The sequence below is a fragment of the Theropithecus gelada genome, chromosome 6 (assembly GCF_003255815.1).
Source record: "Theropithecus gelada isolate Dixy chromosome 6, Tgel_1.0, whole genome shotgun sequence".
Lineage (NCBI taxonomy): Eukaryota > Metazoa > Chordata > Mammalia > Primates > Cercopithecidae > Theropithecus > Theropithecus gelada.
Window position 1 is genome coordinate 105,539,282 of NC_037673.1, and position 20,976 is coordinate 105,560,257.

Below are 20,976 nucleotides of genomic sequence, written 5' to 3' on the forward strand. Positions count from 1 at the left end.
TCTGTTTGAGGTAATATAGACATAAGGCAGTAAATCCCTGTACCAGTATTGAATTGGCTAGAATTGAGAGGATGAAAAATGTGGAGACATTTTGTAAAGAGAAAGACCAGAGCTTTTTAACAGATTTAATCAAGGGTAATGATGAGTGGCTTGAATCAGAGAATTTCTCCTACCTTTTTCCATTGGGGTATTGGAGACTGGTTGTACTATTTGCAGAAGGGGATAGCTTGAAAGACAAGCTGATCTGGAAAGCCAAGTTCGGTTTCATTTATGATGACGTGGATGTTAGTGGAAATAACCAAGTGGTCTGGAAAGCCAGTGAGAGATCAGGGAAGGGAGATGCTGATCTGGTAGTCATCAGCATAGCCGAAAATGAATGAGCTCACTTGGGGACTGTGCTGAGTGAGGGCAGGGCCAGGTACATTTCTTATAATCAAAAACTGTACATCTTACATTAAGAATATTTTGTAGCAGATGTTAATGAAATAAAGCAGCTTGTGTTCAAATTGTCAAACTAGCAGCTCATGGATCACCTTACCTAAGGAAAGGTAAGATGATCAGAAGGAAAGATTTCTAAGAAGCATTTTAGTAGGAGTTTAAAAAAGACCCTTCTCATCTTTGGCACAAATGATAGGACCAAATTATTTTTTTCTGGGTTGTTTAAGACAGAACATAAGTTGTGTGTGTGTGTGTGTGTGTGTGTGTGTGTGTGGAGGATGGGCAGACAGGTCGTGGAGAGGGAGAGAGAGAGATTTATTAAGGATCAAAATGCAACACCCCAAATAGGGGACTGAAGTTTGAAGGTTGTTCTGAAGGTCAGACATATTTCTGAGAATACCCTCCAAATTGCCTGTTGTTGATGGTAAAGAAAAACCCCCTTCTGTTGGGCTGGTAGCTGACCGCATTAACTGGAGAAGTAAAAACTGTCTTTGACCCAGGGCTACCTCTGGAAAGTTTGTAGGGTCAAATAATAACACTTGAGGTATAGGATATTTCTTCCAACTTTTAGGTAGAAGATCCAACCAATAATTGTTTTAAACAAAAGAGATTTGAGAAGAACTCCAGAAATTTGTATCCTTAACTCATCTTTGATAGCCAGTGGTATGATATTTAGAGGTTTGCTATAATCGTATTGTTATATATTATGTTATGTCTTACTGCTGCATTTGTTGCTTCTGTGGTATGTACTGTGTCTCACCTTGCCCTTGTAGACCAGTTGGTACAGATGGATTTTTATAAAGAAAGACAATAGGAAAGAATTTGTAAAACTTTAGAGTCTGTAGTGCTTGTATAAAGAATAGTTTGGAAATTCAGAATTTATAATAATTCAGATGAGACTTGCCTAAATACCTGTCTCCTGTCAATAAGAAATAGAAGGGACTTATTCAGGAAATGATTAGTATAAATAAGGTTGAAGGGGGGTTGATTATCTACTTAGTACAACCCTGCCTTCAGAGGCTTTCCAAAACTATTTCTGTATGAAAAACAATCTCAGACATGTCAGTTGCATTTATTTTAATAGGCCAACACTGTTTAGGTTGATTACTGACAATTATTTTCTTTTTGTGTTGAAATTGTTTGTCAAAATTACTTGTGTAAAATTATAAGATGTTGACAGAACTTTTGTTAGCATATCCTAACATACAATACATGGCATTAATTCATGGTAAATGTGTTTAGGTAGTATAAATGGATAGTGCCTAATAACCTTGTGTACAAAGATAAGCATTTGTCATAAATGTAAGACAGATTACCAACATAGACCAGCAATCATTGCCTATATGATGTGTAACAACATGACCCTGGTTAGCTGAGAATTGTTAAGGTCTGAAAGTGTATCACGTGAACCTTCATGCAAGTTCTTGGGTGGGATACACTGTTGGCAGATTCTGTCAGAGTGCTAAGCATAAGAATATAAATTAAAAATAAGTTTTAGAAGAAAAGTCGGTGTGGTTTTTAAAAAAAATTCTGCAAAGAATAGTGTTCCATAGAACAGGTTGGGAAGTGCTGAATTAAAGAAAGAGTTCTATTAGTCAACAGTTAATATGTTTAGTGCCACTTAATTGCAGTTATTAAATGGATCTGTAAGTAATAAAACTGCATTTTATTAAAATTTTATAATCTACATATTTTGCCCTACTTATACACCCTTCTTCCAGTCATTTTTAAGTGGGTATCTGTTTTGCATAGTCTCATTTTATGTAATAGCTTGGTGTCTAAAATGTTGCCTCAACAGGAGGTAGTTTCTGTGCAGCCATATTGGGCTGGTGCAGATAGGGCCATATGGTTCTAATCTAAACATACATCTGAAAACTCATAGGGTGGAGCTGGTGCTGTTTCCTGGAACCTGTAGAAAACGTCAGCAACTGGAGTCCTGACCACATTTTTGGAGGAGGGTGGTGAGGGAATGGGATGCTATTATTTGAGGTCAGGACTTGGATCCTGTGTAGTGACTCTGGCAGCTACTAGCTTGGTGGCCCAGCTGCAGTAGTCATGAGTCCCTTGAGTGCCCCGCCAGAGCAAGGGATGTTGGGCTTGGAGTCCCAGCTTTTCCCTTCACAGTCATTTGGCACTCTTACCTGCATCTGAGCAGCTTCTGTTACTGTCATACCTAGGCAGGTGTGAGATTTATGAAAAATGATTTACCTGGGCAAAGAGTGTATTGCTCCTGCAATTTGGTGAGGGATTCTGTAACTATGTATTTTTTGTGCTCACATCCTGAGGGCATTTATTTCTTTGAATGAACAAGTGGCTGCACAAAGACAGATTCCACAATTTTGAAGAAATTCAGGCATGTTAAGCTCTCAGTCTGGAAAATACCATTAAAAGGTTTTCTATAACTGGCTTGTGGCTCATTGATAGACAGGTGGCCACAGCCCCAGTTCACACTCTTTTTGGCCTCAGCACTACACATCTTAAGGGGTGGAATGGGCACTTGGAAGGTTACCTGTCATTTTATCAAACTCAAAGGCCTTCCTGTTAAGTTCCAGAGATCTGACTAAAGGCAGGGTTTTTCTGTTGAGATTGAATAGTAGCTGACTGACCAGGGACTGCAGCAATACCGATGACACCCCTGCTAGAAATACAGACTCTCTTTTACCAAATCGCAGTTCCTATATTTAGCTTTAATGCGGCGCTTCTTAACTGGGAATGTGTGAGAATCGCCTAGTGAGCCATTTTAAATTATAAAAGGCAGATCTCTGCGCTTTTTCTAGGTAATCCCATTTGTTCCCATTGCTTGAAATTCATATTTATTCTGGCCACTCAAGTTTATATATTTAGCCCTGACTTCTTTCCTGAGTTCCAGACTTGCATGTTCACTGACACCACCATTCAGCTATCTAATAGTTTCAGAATATAACATTTGCCCCTCTGTCTCTGCCCCAATAACTGGCTTGTGGGCCTGTTCTTCTAAAATGCCACCCATAATCCTCCCCCTTGCCCTAGCAAAAAACTCAATGCCATTTTTTGTTTTCCTTTCCTGCCCCTCCCATTCCTAGCTCATCTTTCTTGTCATTCTTTCATGTTCCTTCCCTGCCTGTCCAAGCTACCATGGCTTTTACCTGGCAAACTGCAGCCTCTTAGTCCATATGCCCCACTGTGGCTCCAGAATGGCTTTAAATTTTTTAATTGATTGATTCTAAAACTCAGTCTAAGATAAAGATGTTGATGCTGCTTTTTCTGAAAATTACTTTGAACCATAAAGGATGACTCTGTCTTTTCTTAACTCCTTTATTCAGTTAGGTGTAGAGCCTTGTTAGACCAAATTATGCCTGTGGGAGACAGTTTATGAGGTTGCACGGCCTCACCCTCCATTGCTTGGGCTCACAGCTCCTTTGGGTCATGGCTCTCCAGCTCTGATGATAGAGCTTTGGGCAAGACTTTCTCTAAAAAGGACTAAGCTTAAGAATACTTTATAAGCTTTATTTTTATAAGGCCAACTATTTGCTAGGTATATTAGTTTCTTATTGCTGCCATAACAAATCACCACAAAGTTAGTGGCGTAAAACAAGAAAAATGTGTTGTTATACAGTTCTGTAGGTCAGAAGTCTGAAACAGGCCCTACTGGACTAAAATAAACATGTCTGCAGAGCTGCATTCCTTCTGGAGGCTCCAGGGGAGAATCTGTTTCCCTGCCTTTCCAGCTTCTGGATGCTGAGTGCATTCCTTGGCTCAAGGCTGCCTTCCAGCAATAGCATCATTCTGATTTCTTGTGTCCTCACATCTCCCTCTCTGGCCTGACTCTTCCATTTTCCTCTATTCCCTTATGATTACATTGGGCCTACTCAGATATTCTAGGGTTTTCTTCCCATCTGCAAAGCCTTAAAATTAATCACATCAGGGAAATTCCTTTTGTCATGTAAGGTAAGGTATTCACAGATTTCAGGGATTATTAGGACAGGGACATCTTTGACTAAACATTATTCTGCTTACTGCACCAGGCACTATTTACATTTATTTGCATATACTAACTAATCCTCCTAACAACCCTGTGAATTAGGTATTATTAATTCTCCCCATTTTACAGATGAGGAAGCTGCAGCACAGAGAAGTTATGTAACTTTGAACTTGCCTGAAGTTACATAGCCAGTAAGTAGTGGTGCCAGAATTCAAATTTTAGTTGGCTTCAGAGTCTGTTCTTAATTATGATGCATACTATCTGGAGGTGCATATTATAGTACCCTTCAAAGTGATTTTTCAAAAGCCATACTTTTCACATATGTAGCAGCAGCTGCAATAATACCTTCTTCACTGCTTACTTGTTGGCAGGTCCTGTGCTAAATTCTTTCATAGCCATTCCAAGCAATAGGTGTTAGCATCTGCATTTTGCCCATAAGAAACTGAGGCCCAAGATTAAGTTACTTCCCCAAGATCACATGGCCAATAAGTGCCGAAACTGGTATTGGAAGCCAGATAGCCTGAATAGGAGCCAGTGCTTAGCCATTAAGCTGAATTGCTTTCACCTTTATCTGGTGAAGGACATCATTAACGATAAAGGTAATCTTTGCTCTTACATGGTGGGCACATTTGATGACATAATCAGAGTCCAGAAAGAACTTGATGTGTTGGAGTGATACATTGAATCTAACAGAATTAGATTTGAAGAAAAAAAAACGTAAATGAAAGGTGGTATAGATCCTAAGTTTCAGATACATGCATACACATTGGAGTAAAGTTTTGTTTCTTTTGAATGCTACCATTGGTGGGTATATTATAAACATATCTTCTACAAGTCTTATAACTAGAAACTTGATTTGGTTGAGTGCAGATCTTATATCACTACCATGATAGGAAATAGTCCAGAATTATCTTGGGGTTCTTTTTCCAAACTCCCTTCACTCCCCACATGAGGTGAAAATAATAGTCTCTTGAGCTAGGTTAGTGATGGTAGTGAAAATGGAAAGCTTTTGATTGGACTGTACGGAATCCATAATCTTTGCTCTAGAAAGGGAGTCACATATTGTACTATATTCACCAGGTCATGACTGTCATCCTGTGGCCAACATGGGTCCCATTCTATATTATTTCCCAAACAGCCCATGAAAACCACCCTATTAATTAGCTCTTTCCTTCCCATTCTTACGTACTTTTTGGAATGCAGTGAAGACTTCTTTTGGATTTTCTTTCTTCAAAAATGGTTAGTGTGTTTTGTTTTTATTTGTATTATTTTTGGTGTGGATTTATATGCCAAAACATTGAATACTTGGAAAAAAATGTTATACGCCATTTTTCTTTCTTTCCTTCCTTTTTTTCTCCCAATAAATACTTAAGGTCCTGCTGTGTGCTAGGTAGGTAGGCATCAGGGTACAGTACATTGAGTAAAACAGCTATGGTGCCTGTTGTCAATATAGGGATTCATTTAGTGAGGAAAAGAGGGAAGCAATACATGAATAACATAGATAATTGTAATAAAACTGTGGAGGAAACAAAAAATAAGTTGAGATAAACCATAACACGAGGAGGCCTGTTTTAGAATGGCTGGGGAAGGCTATGCAGAGGTGACATTTGGCATGAGAGTTAAAGCATTATGTAAACAGAGACCATGTACAAAGGTTTTAGGGTGGGGTGGGGAGGAGCTGGCTTGGAACAGAGATAAGATCAAGGTGAAGCTAAGTTGAGAGAAAGAGATATTCAGTCCTTACCAACTGTGGTGTGCAATGTTTTGATTTTGAGGGTGCCTAACTAGGTAGAGATTAAAGCCCCTTACTGGAGACCTGAGGACTGTGGGTGTCTTTTTGAGGAGTATGTTTTTTGGACTTAAGTTTGAAAGACAATTTGAGGCATCAGGTAGGCATTTGAATATATGGGTCTGTTTTGCAGAGGCGAGGTTCCAGCAGGAGATATAAATATGGGAGACATCATGGAATTTAAATCATGGAGTGGATGAGATCATGTAAGAGAGTTTAGAGAGGTAAGAGGCTCAAGAAGCTAACCTTGAGGTACTCTAACATTTAGAGGTTGGGAGAGAAGGAACCAGCAAAGGAGACTGATAAATAGTTGGCAGGAGGAAAACCTAGGGCATGTTGTACTGGGAATGAGTAAAGAAAACGTTTCCAGAGGGAAGGAGTGCTCCATTGTGCCTGATACTCCCTGAGATGATGGATAAGGTAGGGGCAGAGTGCTTTTCATCAGGCTTATAACATGGGAGTCTTTGGGGACTTTACAGGGTCAGTTTTGGAGGAGTGGTGAGCAGATACTGATTGTAATGGGCAGATGAATGAATGGGAGTTTGTAAGGAAGGGGGATAATGAGTAGAGAGAGACTTTTGATAATCCTGGTACATGAAGTGAGTGGGGCTCTGGAGGGGAATGGGAATGTAAGGTGTTTTATTCAGGGTTCTCCAAAAAGACAGAACTGATAGGACACACACACACCACACACACACGAGAAGGGAGTTATTAGGAGAATTGGCTTATTTGATTATGGAGACTGAGAAGTTCCACTATAGGCCATCTGCATCTGCATGCTGGAGAACCAGAGAAGCCGGTAGCAGGACTTAGTCTAAGTCTGAAGGCCTCAGAACCAGAGAAGCCAATAGTGAACTTAGTCCAAGGTGGAAGGCCCAAGAACCCAGGGAACACTGGTGTGAGTCTAGAGTCTAAAGGCTGGAGAACCTGGAATTCTGACATCCAGTGGCAGGAGAGGAAGAGCTGCTAGGCTCTTGGAGAGAGAGGGTAAGAATTTGCCCTTTCTCTGCCTTTTTATTCCATCTGGGCTCCCAGTTGATTGGATGGTGACTGCCACATTTAGGGCACATCTTCTCCACGTAGTCCACTCACACACCATCTCCTCTGGAAACACTCTCACAGATACACCTGGGGCAGCTCAATAATTCTAATCAGTTGCCAAACCACCTGAGTTTCACTTTCAGTAGATAAAGGATGGGCTCAGTGCCTACTGAAGCTCTGAGAATAATCAGTGTTTGACCAGCTGTCTGGATATTCTTTTATCTAGTCAAGTTGAACCCCAAATTAACCATCACATGGGGTTAAGCACAGAAGGGTGGAAGCACAGGAGTTTGACATTTTTAGATGTACATAGCATATAATAAATATTAAGTTGAACCATACGAAACTGGTGATATTCGACCTATGAGATTGTTTTACCTATGAGAATGGCAATTTCGTATAGTTTGATCTAATAGAACATGTTATATTACTGAGAATGAGTTGCTTTTAGAAGTGGAGCTTGATTGAGCAATATTGAGAGGGTTTAATCAAAAGGACAAAGAACAGAGTCTTGGAGCAGTTGAGATAAATGGGATTGTTGCTCGGCAGAGGGTTGGCCTTTGAAGCAGGGAGAAGGAGAGACACACACTTTTCCAGGAAAGCAGGAGAAGATACACAGATTCAGCCATGCTGGAGGGATCACGGTGAGGCCAATACCCAGCAGGTAGTATCCTATTTGAGGTAAATAATTATGTAATAAATGTACGGATTTAGCTGTAGATACACACTGATTTTGTTCATAGGACTGAGTGGGTACTGATCCTGTTCTACCTTGTGGTAGACTCTAAGTTTTTTCTCTCAAAGGTCTTTGATAGGTGATTTTTTGCTTGGTTTTTCTCTTTCACTAAAAGTGGAGTAAATCAAATATCATAATCTCCTTCCCCACTCCTGAGCAGTGCAATGCTGTGGCCTCCCTGTAGAACTGATTAGCAAATCAAAGAATAAAGGAGTTTTTTCACAAGTGATTTTCTTGCCCTACAGAAAATTGTCTTTTTCAATGTTACTATCAGTATTCTTTGACTTCTTAGCATAATTGAAGCATTATCTATGATTTCTGTTTCTTTAATGCAGACTACAAGTGCATCCTTTTAAGGTCATTCTACTCTTCTCTGTCACATGTACAGAATTTGCTTATGAGGTGTGTTCATTTCAAGAATTTAACCTGTTTGGAGGGAGACTTCATTCCACTACATAATATAATTTTAGAAATGATGTTCTTTAGACCATTGTGTGCACATATCCCTAGGCCATAGTTTTCTCCATGTACTTAATTCAGTACAGAATTCCAGGTACTGATCATTAATAATATCTTTAAAGCTAAATGAGATTGAAAGTCATCTTTAATGGTTGTAGGATCATTTTTTCATGAACTCTCTCCTCTAATGTTTATTTTGAATAATACTCTTATCCATGGATTATGGGACCAAGGCCATAATAAAAATATTCCCAGTAAGGGTTGTCTTCTTATTCAGTGTGTACTTGTTGAGCTATAGGCAGTTTTGCTGTGTATGTGGCTCTAAAATGATCTTTTCCTCAAAGTACAGAAAGATCTGGAGAAATGTGGGCACTCATGTATTAAGTTTGTAGTATTGTAATATTGTAAGTATAAGATAAAATGTGGTATCTTTTTTTTTTTTGAGACTGAGTCTTGCTTTGTCACCTAGGTTGGAGTGCAGTGACGCGTTCTTGGTTCACTGCACCCTCTGCTTCCCAGGTTCAAGCAATTCTCCTGCGTCAGCCTTCCGAGTATCTGGGACTACAGGTGCTTGCCACCACACCCAGCTAATTTTTATTTTTTATTTTTTTATTATTTATTTTTTTTGAGACGAAGTTTCGCTCTTATTGCCCAGGCTAGGGTGCAGTGGCGCGATCTCAGCTCACCACAACCTCTGCCTCCCAGGTTCAAGCAATTCTCCTGCCTCAGCCTCCTGAGTAGCTGGGATTACAGGTGCCCACCACCACGCCCAGCTAATTTTGTATTTTTAGTAGAGATGGGGTTTCTCCATGTTGGCCAGGCTGGTCTTGACCTCCCAACCTCAGATGATCCTCCTGCCTCAGCCTCCCAAAGTGCTGGCATTACAAGTGTGAGCCACTGTACCTAGCTGCTAATTTTTGTATTTTTAGTAGAGACGGGGTTTCACCATGTTGGCCAGGCTGGTCTGGAACTCCTGACCAGGTGATCCACCTGCCTTAGCCTGCCAAAGTGCTGGGATTACAGGCATGAGCCACCGCACCTGGACAAAATGTGGTATCTTTTTTTTTTTTTTTTGAAACAGAATCTCGCTCTGTCGCCCAGGCTGGAGTGCAGTGGCCGGATCTCAGCTCACTGCAAGCTCCGCCTCCCGGGTTTACGCCATTTTCCTGCCTCAACCTCCCATGTAGCTGGGACTACAGGCGCCCGCCACCTCGCCTGGCTAGTTTTTTTTGTATTTTTTAGTAGAGACGGGGTTTCACCATGTTAGCCAGGATGGTCTCCATCTCCTGACCTCATGATCTGCCCGTCTCGGCCTCCGAAAGTGGTGGGATTACAGGCTTGAGCCACCGCGCCCGGCCCAAAATGTGGTATCTTTAAAAGCTCTGTGATGATGGCATTTTAGACTAAGGTGATATTTTATTTTATGGAGATGTGTAGCTGTACTGCTGGCAAGATGAATCAACATGTTCTAATACTGCTTGTAATAAGAGTAACTTGATTTACCATTACCTACTGCGGTAAATTGGTATCTTCAGTATTGGAAATATTCAACAGAATGTTTCAGAAGGGATTTCAAAAGCTGTAGTCTATGGTGTTATGATAAGTGAACAAAAGCATTTCCCCTATTCCAGACAGCCTTTGATAGCATATGTATTTAGGAAAATATATACAGATTGATCAACTGTGTACCTGACTCAAATATTTTTAGTTTCTTTGGGTTGAACTTTGGGTTATGCCAAGGGATCCCCTTTGGTCTTCTCATGGAGAATCACTTGTAACCAATGTTGATGTGCACTTACAAAGAAGGGTGTAAAGGTTTATAGGACGATACTGCTCGACAGCTTTGCGGATCTGGAATCTACACAGTTCAGCTAGCTTCTCTATTTGAGTCCTGAACTAGTGCACTCATCTCCCATTTCCTTTGCTTTGCCATTTCCAGTTGTAAAGTGATGTGTGCTCCCTCTCTTGCCTTTCACTAGTGCAGTGGGGCTTGTCTTTCAGAATGAGATCTGTGCTAAAACTTTTTCTTGTCTCTGTGTATGCTGATAAACAGGCTTTAGAGTTCTACCTTGTGGTGATATATCACCCCACCCCATCTTAGATATGACAATTGCCTTTAAAGGACTACAGTTTTGATGTGTAGGGGGCTCTGTGTTACGCGCTTCTGAGTAGAGAGATCGCTTCTGTGAGAACATCTTTGAGGTCTGAGGAGGTATATGGCTATCTTGTGCTCCTTTCTTCTCTAACATCAGGGCTGTAGATATTCACCCCTGGTGCTGTATTGCCCCCAAACCCTGCCACCCCCGGTGATTTGCTGCTAATTTTGGCTACTTTTTTTTTTTTTTTTTTTTTTAATTCCAAAATCTCTTGCAGTCTCTTCGGACTTCTGCCAATTCTGGCATAGTTTGCTCAAATGATTGGTCTTTTCTTGGTAGATCTCAGTCTTTTAACTTCTCCCTTCCTCTTGTTGAACTGACCAATAATCTGTGAGTATAACCCTTATATCTTGTATGTTATATGGTCTTTCATATTTTTTCCTAAAGCATATCATGCTATACCTACTATTTTTAAATGGCCTTTTCGCCACTTTATCTTCTGAAAATACCTTTCCTTACATTTCTGTTTTAAAACAATTTATATTTCTAAATTTTCAGTGGCTGACATCCCTTCCATGACAATGAATCTATCGTTTGACCAGTCCCCTATTTTTGGGCATTTGGATATTTTCTATCTCTTTTCTCTTTACCCTTCTTCTTTCTTTCCTTTCTGCTTTCCTGTTATTTCCTGGTAATGAGTATCCGGAGTTGTTTGTTCATCATGCATATTGTTTTTTAAAACCCTAATGTGGGCCGGGCGAGGTGGCTCACGCCTGTAATCCCAGCACTTTGGGAGGCCGAGACGGGCGGATCACGAGGTCAGATCGAGACCGTCCTGGCTAACACGGTGAAACCCCGTCTCTACTCAAAAAATACAAAAATACGCGGCGGCGGGCGCCTGTAGTCCCAGCTACACGGGAGGCTGAGGCAGGAGAATAGCGTGAACCTGGGAGGTGGATCTTGCAGTGAGTGGAGATGGCGCCACTGCACTCCAGCCTCGGCGACAGAGCGAGACTCCATCTCAAAAAAAAAAAAAAAAAAAAAAAAAAAAAAAAAAAAAAAATAAAACCCTAATGTGGGTTTTTTGAGGCTTTTGCGAGTTATAACATCACCTTGTATGTTCAAAGACAGAGGCCCGTATCTTATGCATGTCTTCCTAGCATATATGCCTGACACAGTGGCCATTCACTAAAGAATTATTGTTGAGTTTCAGAAATATGAGGGCCATTTGACAAATAAATGAGTACCTACTATGTACTTGGAACCCAGGATATAGGGGTGAACAAGGTAAAGATTGTCCTTGCTCTCATAAAGTGAGGTATTATTTTGTATAACAAGGTTTATGTTGTAGAGATGGTAACCCTCTTAATGTGAGGATCAATGAAAAAAATTTAAGACACACAGTATAGCAAACGCAGACTGAATGACTTAGGGTGTGGTTACTTGGGAGATGTTCATGCTTATGGCTAACTGAGTTCACTAATTGATTTTTCCATACATGATATTTCTTATTTAGGATTATCCACTAGTGTTAAGGGATTGAGATGGAATGATCTTTTTCAAGTTCATACTTTTTTGACCCTTAAGGGATTGAGATGGAATGATCTTTTTCAAGTTCATACTTTTTGAACCCTTGTAACTCCAGTCAGTTATACTTAAATTAAAAACTTCATACTTGAATATAATATGCTGTTGTACTCAGTGATTCCAGAGACCCAAAGATCTTTTAGGACTGAGGTTGGGGGGAACAGAAATATTTCCCAAAATATTTTTGGTCTTTCTGTTGCACGTCTTAAAATATGATTAAGCAAAGATTGCAGCCATGAAGATTTTCTGCTATAAATTGGTGTTTCAACCCTGGCAGCTGTTCATGCTTTCTGCGATCCCACTTATAAAAGTGGAAAGTGAAGGGTGAGTGGTGCCCTCGTAGGCAACCACATAATTAAAAAAAAAAAAATGTGTATGCCTCAGCAGATCTATATTAGTATTTCATATAGCTGCCTTTTTCTTTTTTATTGTAGGGCCAGCTCTCAATGTTGCAAGAAAAAATAGACCATTTGGAGCGTTTGCTGGCTGAGAATAATGAGATCATCTCAAATATTAGAGACTCAGTCATCAATTTGAGTGAGTCTGTGGAGGATGGTCCGAAAAGTTCACAAAGCAATTTCAGCCAAGGTGCTGGCTCACGTCTTCTGCCCTCACAATTATCCCTCTCAGTTGACACTGCAGACTGTCTGTTTGCTTCACAAAGTGGAAGTCACAATTCAGATGTGCAGGTAATGTATACATTCATTAATAATCACTGGGCTTTTTTTTTTGTTCTTTTTAAGATTTGACGTGATGTCTGTTCTGACTTGGTAAGTTGCTTAAACTCTTTGGATTATAGTTTCTCTTTTTGTAAAGTACTTTGATTAGTCACATGAACATTAATGTTCTGTTTAGTGATAAAATTCCATAATTCTGTTGTTCTCAGTTTATCTTACTATTTTATACTTAAGTGAATACAGTCTTTTTGTATGCTTTTCAGTCTTATTTTCTGTAATGGTTGAAAACCTTTAGAGGTTTAAATTTTGCCAGAGATTTTTTTATTTAACCTTCCATTGGAGAATACAAGAAAAGCCCTGTTCTTGTCATATATCAGTTGTACATTATAGATTTTGTACAAAGTAAGGTTAGACTTTTTTTTTTTTTTTTTTTTGCTTAATATCCTTTTGCAAGAGGGAAGGGAATTATTCTAGAGCTGTACTTTCCCGTATGGAAGCCCCCATCCGCATGTGGCTATTGAGCACTTGAAATGTGACTAATGTGGCTTGAGATGTGCTGTAAGTGTAATATACACACACAGTGTTTCAGACTTAGTGTGCAAAATATCTTAATTCATTTATATATTGATTATGTGTTAAGATAATATTTTGGATATACTGGGTTAATGAAATATTAAAATTAATTTCAACTGCTTTGTTTTACTAGACAATTAAAAATTTGGCTTGTATAATATTTCTCTTGGACAGCGCTATTATAGAGGGCAATGGAGTAAAAAACCCAGCGTCAGAAAGGCCTTCTGCCTTTCTTAAACTCAGAGTGTTTCACTTACACTGGCTTTGCAAATTAGAGCAAGGCTGTGTTTAACCTTGTGCCTTATACCAGAAACTGGATTTTGGTGGAAGGGATCCTAAGGGGTGAATATTTTAAAGTTTGACAAAATTATTTGGCTTCTGGCCTTGTTTTCGAATATACACTTTCCACTAACTGCTGAGGGACAGAGAACATGATATGATCTTGAGGTCATGGCTCGCAGGCCAAGCTGGAAGCTGGGGACAGTGGAGCTGGCCAGGTCTTGCACCTGCAACCTCATCAGCTAGAATGTAGCCAGATTCTGATAGGATCAGAATCCTGTGCTTACAGGGATGGCTGTTTCTGTGAGGTTTGACTTTATTCAGTTTTTTGTTGAGTGCTTCTTAAGTACCTAGCTAGCCTTGTTGTCATCCATGATAAGGAACAGCAAAAAAAAAAAAAAAAAAAAAAAAAAAAATTATATATATATATATATATATATATATATTTGTTGTGTGGTCTACATCTGGGCTGGACAGAAAGGAGTTGCAGAGCAACCATGAAAGTCAGGCAGAGCAAGTCAGGAGGGTACTGGGAGAGCTGCAGGACTGAAGGAAGAAACAGAGACTGCTAAGACATCCTCCTACCCAGTTCATTTCCAAAGATTTGTCGGCTCATCCTTGAGAAGATTTTATTTTATTTATTAAAGTCATATATTCCATAGGGAGAGAAATATTATTGCCTTAAAATACTTTGTATTGACTTTTATGTAATTTGTTTGGCCTTTAAATTTTTTTTGTAACTCATTTATATATTCGGATGTGAGTTTTGTAATCTAGTTTTAACATAATTTAAATTTTACAAAAGGTTGTTTGGTTGTGTTGTCACATTTAATATTATAGAGACGGTGAAGAACAAAAGTAAAGTTTTAGATTTTTTTTCCCCACTGTTTTTTCCTTTGCATCCAAACATTATTAGCCAGCAGGAATACTGCATTGAAAAGCTAGAAAACATTAGGATACATAAAAACTAAATCTCAATTAAAAAAATTTTCTCAATTTTTAGATGATTATGCCTAGTTGACCCTGTTGTAGTTTTACTTCTAGGATAAAATAGGTAGATAGAACATATGCTACATGGAAGAATAGCTATAGATAGATGTATTTTTGTTCAGGTATAGATTTTTAATATACATGAGATTTACTATAAAATAAAGACAGCTCAAAGTAAAATATCATTTTCAGTACTATTTTTGAAAATACTGAAATATCTGGTCATTATCAAATTTCATCAGAAATTTTTTTCTTGGTTCTTTTTCTATAAATTTCTGTTAAATTGTTTTGGAAGTAAAGTAGGGGAAGAAGGAATAGAATGAACTTATTTTTTATGAGAAGCAGATGGGAGGGGATTATTTATCAGGGTAGTTTTGTAGCACAAATAGCATTTCAAGCCTTTAAATGGTGATGACATATTTTCTACTCTAAACTCCTCAATTAATGTCTACCGAAATAGTTTTATTTTATAAAATATATATGCAGAGTATAGCAGTGAATAATTTTGAGCAAATATTTACCAACATTAAATTTAAATTAATAATGGTTAAACTTTAATTTTTTTTCTTTTACATTTTTAGATGTTGGATGTTTACAGTCTAATTTCTTTTGACAATCCAGATGGTGGAGTTTGGAAGCAAGGATTTGACATTACTTATGAATCTAATGAATGGGACACCGAACCCCTTCAAGTCTTTGTGGTGCCTCATTCCCATAACGACCCAGGTAAAATTTGCACCTCAAAAAAACCAGGAGGTTATTAAGTTCCTTTAGGCCTAGAGTCTTTTAATGAGAGTCTGGTAGAGGCCACTTCTCAAATTTTTGAGACATTATTCTCTGACTTTTAACATTAATGTATTCCTTTTATGTGTCATTATGTTTTAGTGTTCTCATTTTATCAATTTATGTGCCATTCAAGGATAGTATCTGTGCAGTATGAAATGGTAATAAACAAAAAAGAAGGGCTTGCCTTTGGGAGAAAAACGGTATATACTTTTAAGAGACTGATTGTTGATTTTAGTAACTTTTTGTAAAATATTGCATGGGAGAATTATTTCACGTCTATGAAGTCTACCTTTAAAAGAGGCAGAATACTCATGGGAAAGTTTGAATCTTTAAAATAGAGAAGCAGCATTAAATGGTTTAAGAACCTTGGTATTGATTGGTTTCAGGCACATACGAATGTGAGTCTCAGCTCTCTGTATTTATCAGTGTTAGGCAACTTTAGGCAAGTTACTTTATCCCTCTGAGACCAAATTTTTTCCCTGGTAAAATGAGGATAATAGTATCTGTTTCAGTAGGGTGAAAAGTAAAAGAATCATGTATGGCACAACAGTAGCTGCTGTCATTATTGTTACTACATATGATGGCGTTTATTTACAGGGGCCATAGATTTCCCCCCCTCCCGCTCCCCCCTCACCCGCCAAGATTAGGGGAAATTGTTTCGATTGTAATGGAACATAGGATTTGATATACGTCTTTGTTGGTTTGAGTACACAGGCACAGATAATTTAGTTGCCGCGTTTTTTTTTTTTGTGGAGGTTGGAGGGGAGGGTGTATTTCTAAAGACTTATTTTGAAGGAGTGTGTTACTTTTCTTAATATCTTGATTTCATGATTACTGTCAGAAGCACTAGTAACCTAATAATTTGAAGGTTTTTTTCTTTGCTTCCAACATTCATTTATCTTCTACTTACATTTTTTCCCCATTAGTTTATTGGCAGATATTCCTATTTTTCTATTTCTAAGACAATAAAACATGTTACTTTAGGTCTGGACACATGATTTAGTGAAGCATTTTTTGTGTGTGTGTGTGCTGCTTTTGGGTGTGAGATGTAGTCTGTGAGCTTAGATATTGAAATGCTTGGATTTCTAGACTACTTCAATATTTAGTATGCACTGACATGTAAAGTGTGTGAAATCAATATTCTGGAAATTTGTGATGAGCAATTACTGCACATCAGCTTCTGACTTGATTTCCCTATCTTTGATCTTAATGTCTTTATCTTTTCCTACAAATACCTGTTGGTGTTATGTTTTCCTCATATATATTTTAGATTGTCTTTCTCCTTAATCTTAGCCTGTACCTTTTAAATCCAAACTCAGGGAAGGCTGGGCATCATGGAAAGACTTCAGGGATTTGGAGCCAGGCAGAATGAGGCTGGTATCTTGGCTGTGCTGTGTATTGCCTGTGTGTCCTTGGGCACATTGATTTGTGTATCTGTAAAATGGAGATCATACAGGTGGAGTAGCATCTTAAGCCAGGGTTAGTTATAAAGTAATTATAAAAGGTGATGAAAATTACATCTAACCCAGATTTCTTTGCTATTTATTCACTTGAGTACAGATTAGTACATTTGCATTTAGGGGATGCATATGAAAAACACATATCTTTGATTACTTGACTCACACTCAGTGAGGTGAGGTGCTCACACTTAATGTAGGATCTAGACAGCTTATGGCACTGCAGATTTTTTTTCTCTATAAATCTCATAATCACTGTTGAATATTCAATTATTGAGTGAAATGGTGAAAGAGCCACTTGTAATATCTAAATTGTTCTCTCTTCGCTTTCTGCCAATCACATTTAGTTTAATTCTTGTTACTTAATTGGGAGAGTGATGTGATTCCATAGTATAATCTTCCTTGTAGGCTTAAAAATATACTTCAAAGTATGTCTTGTGAGTCTTCCTCATATGAAGCCCACTTCTTCCTTTTTCTTCATTTTTTAAAAAGACCTTTATTCTGTCCCTTTTTCTGCCACTTTTAATTCTCACCAATCTCATTTCTTGTTATTCCATACATGGGCTTTTAACTATAATAATAAAATCTATGGTTTACCAGGCAGAGTGCCAGATGTTTTACAAACATTTAGTGCATACCCATGAAGGTTAGTGCCATGATTCACGATGAAGGTGTTACCAGGTTACACAGCTAACAAGGGGCACCAGAATACTTTCCTGACAATTTACCTGGATCTCCCACTAAAGTAAATTCTAGTGGCAAAGAACATATGCTTCCTATTAAACACACTCTCCTCGTGGCCTAGGTGAACACTTGGCATATAGAATAATTGCCAAAAAAATAAGTCCTCTTTGACCTTTCTCGAAGCCCCTCCGCCACATACTCATACTACACACACACACCTCCACACTTGCAGGTCTTCGCAGATGTAAACATTTACAGCACTTTTACTTGGTCTCCTCACTAGAATGTTAGCTCATTAAGGGCCAGAACTTTGTTTTATTCACTGCTGTGTTGGGAATGCCTAGAATCATAACTGGCACATAGTACTGAGTCATTAAGAGTTTGGCTAAATAAGTTAATGAGCTAATGAATCTGACTCTTCAAACTAGGATGAAACATTTGACTTATTCCTTGGCCTAGGCTTTTCTTTTAAGTTCCCTCCTTCCTGATGGCTACTTATTTCTACTCTAAAACAAACAAACAAAAAACTTATTTAAATTACTCTTTTGTAATTTTGTATACTAGAAACAGGCCGTAATAAGCTCTTTGAGGGCAGGATGGCTCTTGATTTTTAGACTTTTTTTTTGTTGTTTGCATTACTATTCCTGCTTAGTTAGTAGGTCATCTCCTGAGTGGACATCCCTAATAAGTATTCCTGACTGTAATCTCTTTCGGTATCCTAGTTATTGCTGAATCTTTTTGTCTTAGTAAAAGATGTTAATGACCCTGACTCTCACACCCTTCTCCACTTGGAAAAAATAATTGTCAGAAACAAACCTTTTAAAACTACAGTGATTTTTGCTGTCAAGCAAAATGCTAGAGAGAAGAATCCACTGACTTAATAATTTTCACTATTCCTTAACAAACGTAAAATATTGGCAAACTAAATTATTCGGTGAAAACCTGAATTATTCACATCATGAAAAACCATTCTTTTTAATAGAGGAAAAAGAGAAAGATGTGTTCATATACGCTCCAAGTCAAAATGTGACTCTGTAATGGGAAATCTTTGTATAATACTCCTAAATGAATGTGAAGTTAGGCAGTGTTCTTTCTAAATGAGATTTATAGAGAGATTTGTTTGCATTGTCTGCAGCAACAATTTAAAACGAGCTTTAGCTTAGTAGTTTGTTTCATTGGTAGATTTTTGTCTATTGGGGATAGAAATATTTGAAATAGATTTTTAAAAAATTGTTGTATTTAGTTCCCCAACTTTGTGAATTTATGTTGCTGTGTTTTTCTGTATATAGATATCTTTCTTTTTGGACTGAGTTGGTAATATCTCTCAAGAAAAGGTAAATTTCACAATATGTTGGTATCTTAATAAAATTCCAAATTATGTTACAGTCTGAAAACATGTAACAATTGTCATAAAATATTTAAGTGTTTTACATGAGTACAGACTGAATTGGAAAAGAATTGTGAAGTAAATGCTGATAACTTTGTACTGTTATGCTTTTGAAAGTTTTGAATCGTAGACCATGAAATTAAATGTTAGTTGATTGATACATGTTCATGTTGTATTTAATAAGCTGATTAAAACACAATTACAGCACTTTTGTATCTACAATCTTAATTCTTTGCTTCCCACTAGTTAAACTGCTGAACTATTTGGTTAATTTTACTTCAAAGAAATCACAGTGTGTGAAGAGAAGATAAGGTATACTAAATGGAAGGTTGGGCAGCATATTGTTGTTAGTTAAGCAATTTGTGAAATGAACATTAGAAAATAATCCCCCTTGTGGTATGACTCTAAAATAGTAGGAAGACCTAGGCCCAAGAGTTACACTGGAAAATAATTTTCTTTTGTGCATTTACAATTCTTTTGCAGAAATTTTTATTGACTCAGAGGGTGATTAGGACTTTTCAGCTTTTTTTGTGTATAAAATTAGGAGACAGATGTTTGCATTTAGTATTATGATAATTATGTATCCTTTAAAAAAAGTTTGTAAAAAAAGAATAAAAACATGAGGAAATCAGTGTAATATTTTCAAATATTTCCAAGTATAGTTAGAATTTGAAAATAGTTCTGGTCAGCCATAGTTGGCTAATGTCTCTATCAGGGGTGTCCAATCTTTTGGCTTCCCTGGGCCACATTGGAATAAGAATTGTCTTGGATCACACATAAAATACACTAACACTAACAATAGGTGATGAGCTAAAAAATAAAATTGCAAAAAAATTTCATAATATTTTAAGAAAGTTTACAAATTCATATTGAGGCTCATTCAAAGCCATCCTGGGCCACATGCAGCTCATGGGCCGCAGGTTGGACAAACTTGATGAAAGGTGGTGGAGACTTAGAAGTCTGGTTGCTAACGGAACTTGACTGATCAGAATGAGACGGTCATCAGAAGGAGAAGTTGTATGTGAACACTGTTTGGGGACTACTTTATTTGGTATAGCTACTGCAGGATAAAGTGGATTCTTTGGTTTTGACTGCCATAATGGGAAATTTTAGTTTCTGGAGCTAAAATAGTATGAGGAACGACTGAGATCTGGCATTTATTGCCTGTCCCGCGTCAGGTGAGTGACAGCTCTTTGTTACTTTTTACTTTGTGTAATTCTTTAACCCTGAAAAGTGGTAAATTAAGCCACATTTAACAGGTGAGGGCAGTGAGGCTAAGTTAGGGTATAGTAATTTGTTCAAAGTCAGTTAATTTAATTATACATTCTCAGAGGTTGGTGAATTGAAGCTCAGGGTTGCCTGATTGTAAAATCTGTGTTTTTTCCATTTACATCTTTTTATTGCCTCTTAAGATACTTTATTTAGTTAAAATTATTCTATTCCTTTTCTTCTTGTGTTGTAGGCATTAGCCAATTTAACACATTTATCTGGACTTTGGATTGTTAATAGAGTTGTCAGATTTAGCAAACAAAAATATAAAATACTCAGTTAAACTTGAATTTTCAATAACAATGAATAGTTTGTGTGTGTGTGTGTGTGTGTGTGTGTGTGTGTCCCAAATATCACATGCAGCATGCTTATACTAAACATTTATTTGTTGTTTATCTGAAATTCAAATTCAACTTCACTCTGCATTTTATCTGACAACCTTAATTGTGAAGAAAATTGTAGCACTTAAGAGTTAAATGGCTCTATATGGCTATCTAGAATTCTGTTTTTAGAGATCTCTAAAATATGTGTGTTGAGATTCCTTTTTAGAGGAAGAATAGATGGTTTGGTCTCTCATTGGACTTTATTCTTTGAGGAGCACATATGTTAAGCAGCTGCTGAGAAATGTAGATGATCATTAAATATCTCCTCTTTCTCCTAATTTCAGTTACCTTTGTCTATCTTTCAAGCCTGGGAGCTTCAAAACTCTCCAGTGCCCTGGTAATACAAATAATTACTAGCACTTAGGGAATTATTATGTTCTGTGC

General features: G+C 37.8%; 1 protein-coding gene across 1 annotated transcript in view; it reads left to right on the forward strand.

The window, feature by feature from the left end:
- The window catches only part of MAN2A1 (mannosidase alpha class 2A member 1), a 174,990-nt gene that overhangs the window by 12,279 nt on the left and 141,735 nt on the right, over nt 1-20,976 (forward strand). Inside the window, exons 2-3 of the mRNA XM_025387988.1 lie at nt 12,542-12,796; nt 15,208-15,352. Of these exons, the coding sequence (XP_025243773.1) occupies nt 12,542-12,796; nt 15,208-15,352 (400 nt within the window). The remainder of the gene's footprint in view (nt 1-12,541; nt 12,797-15,207; nt 15,353-20,976) is intronic.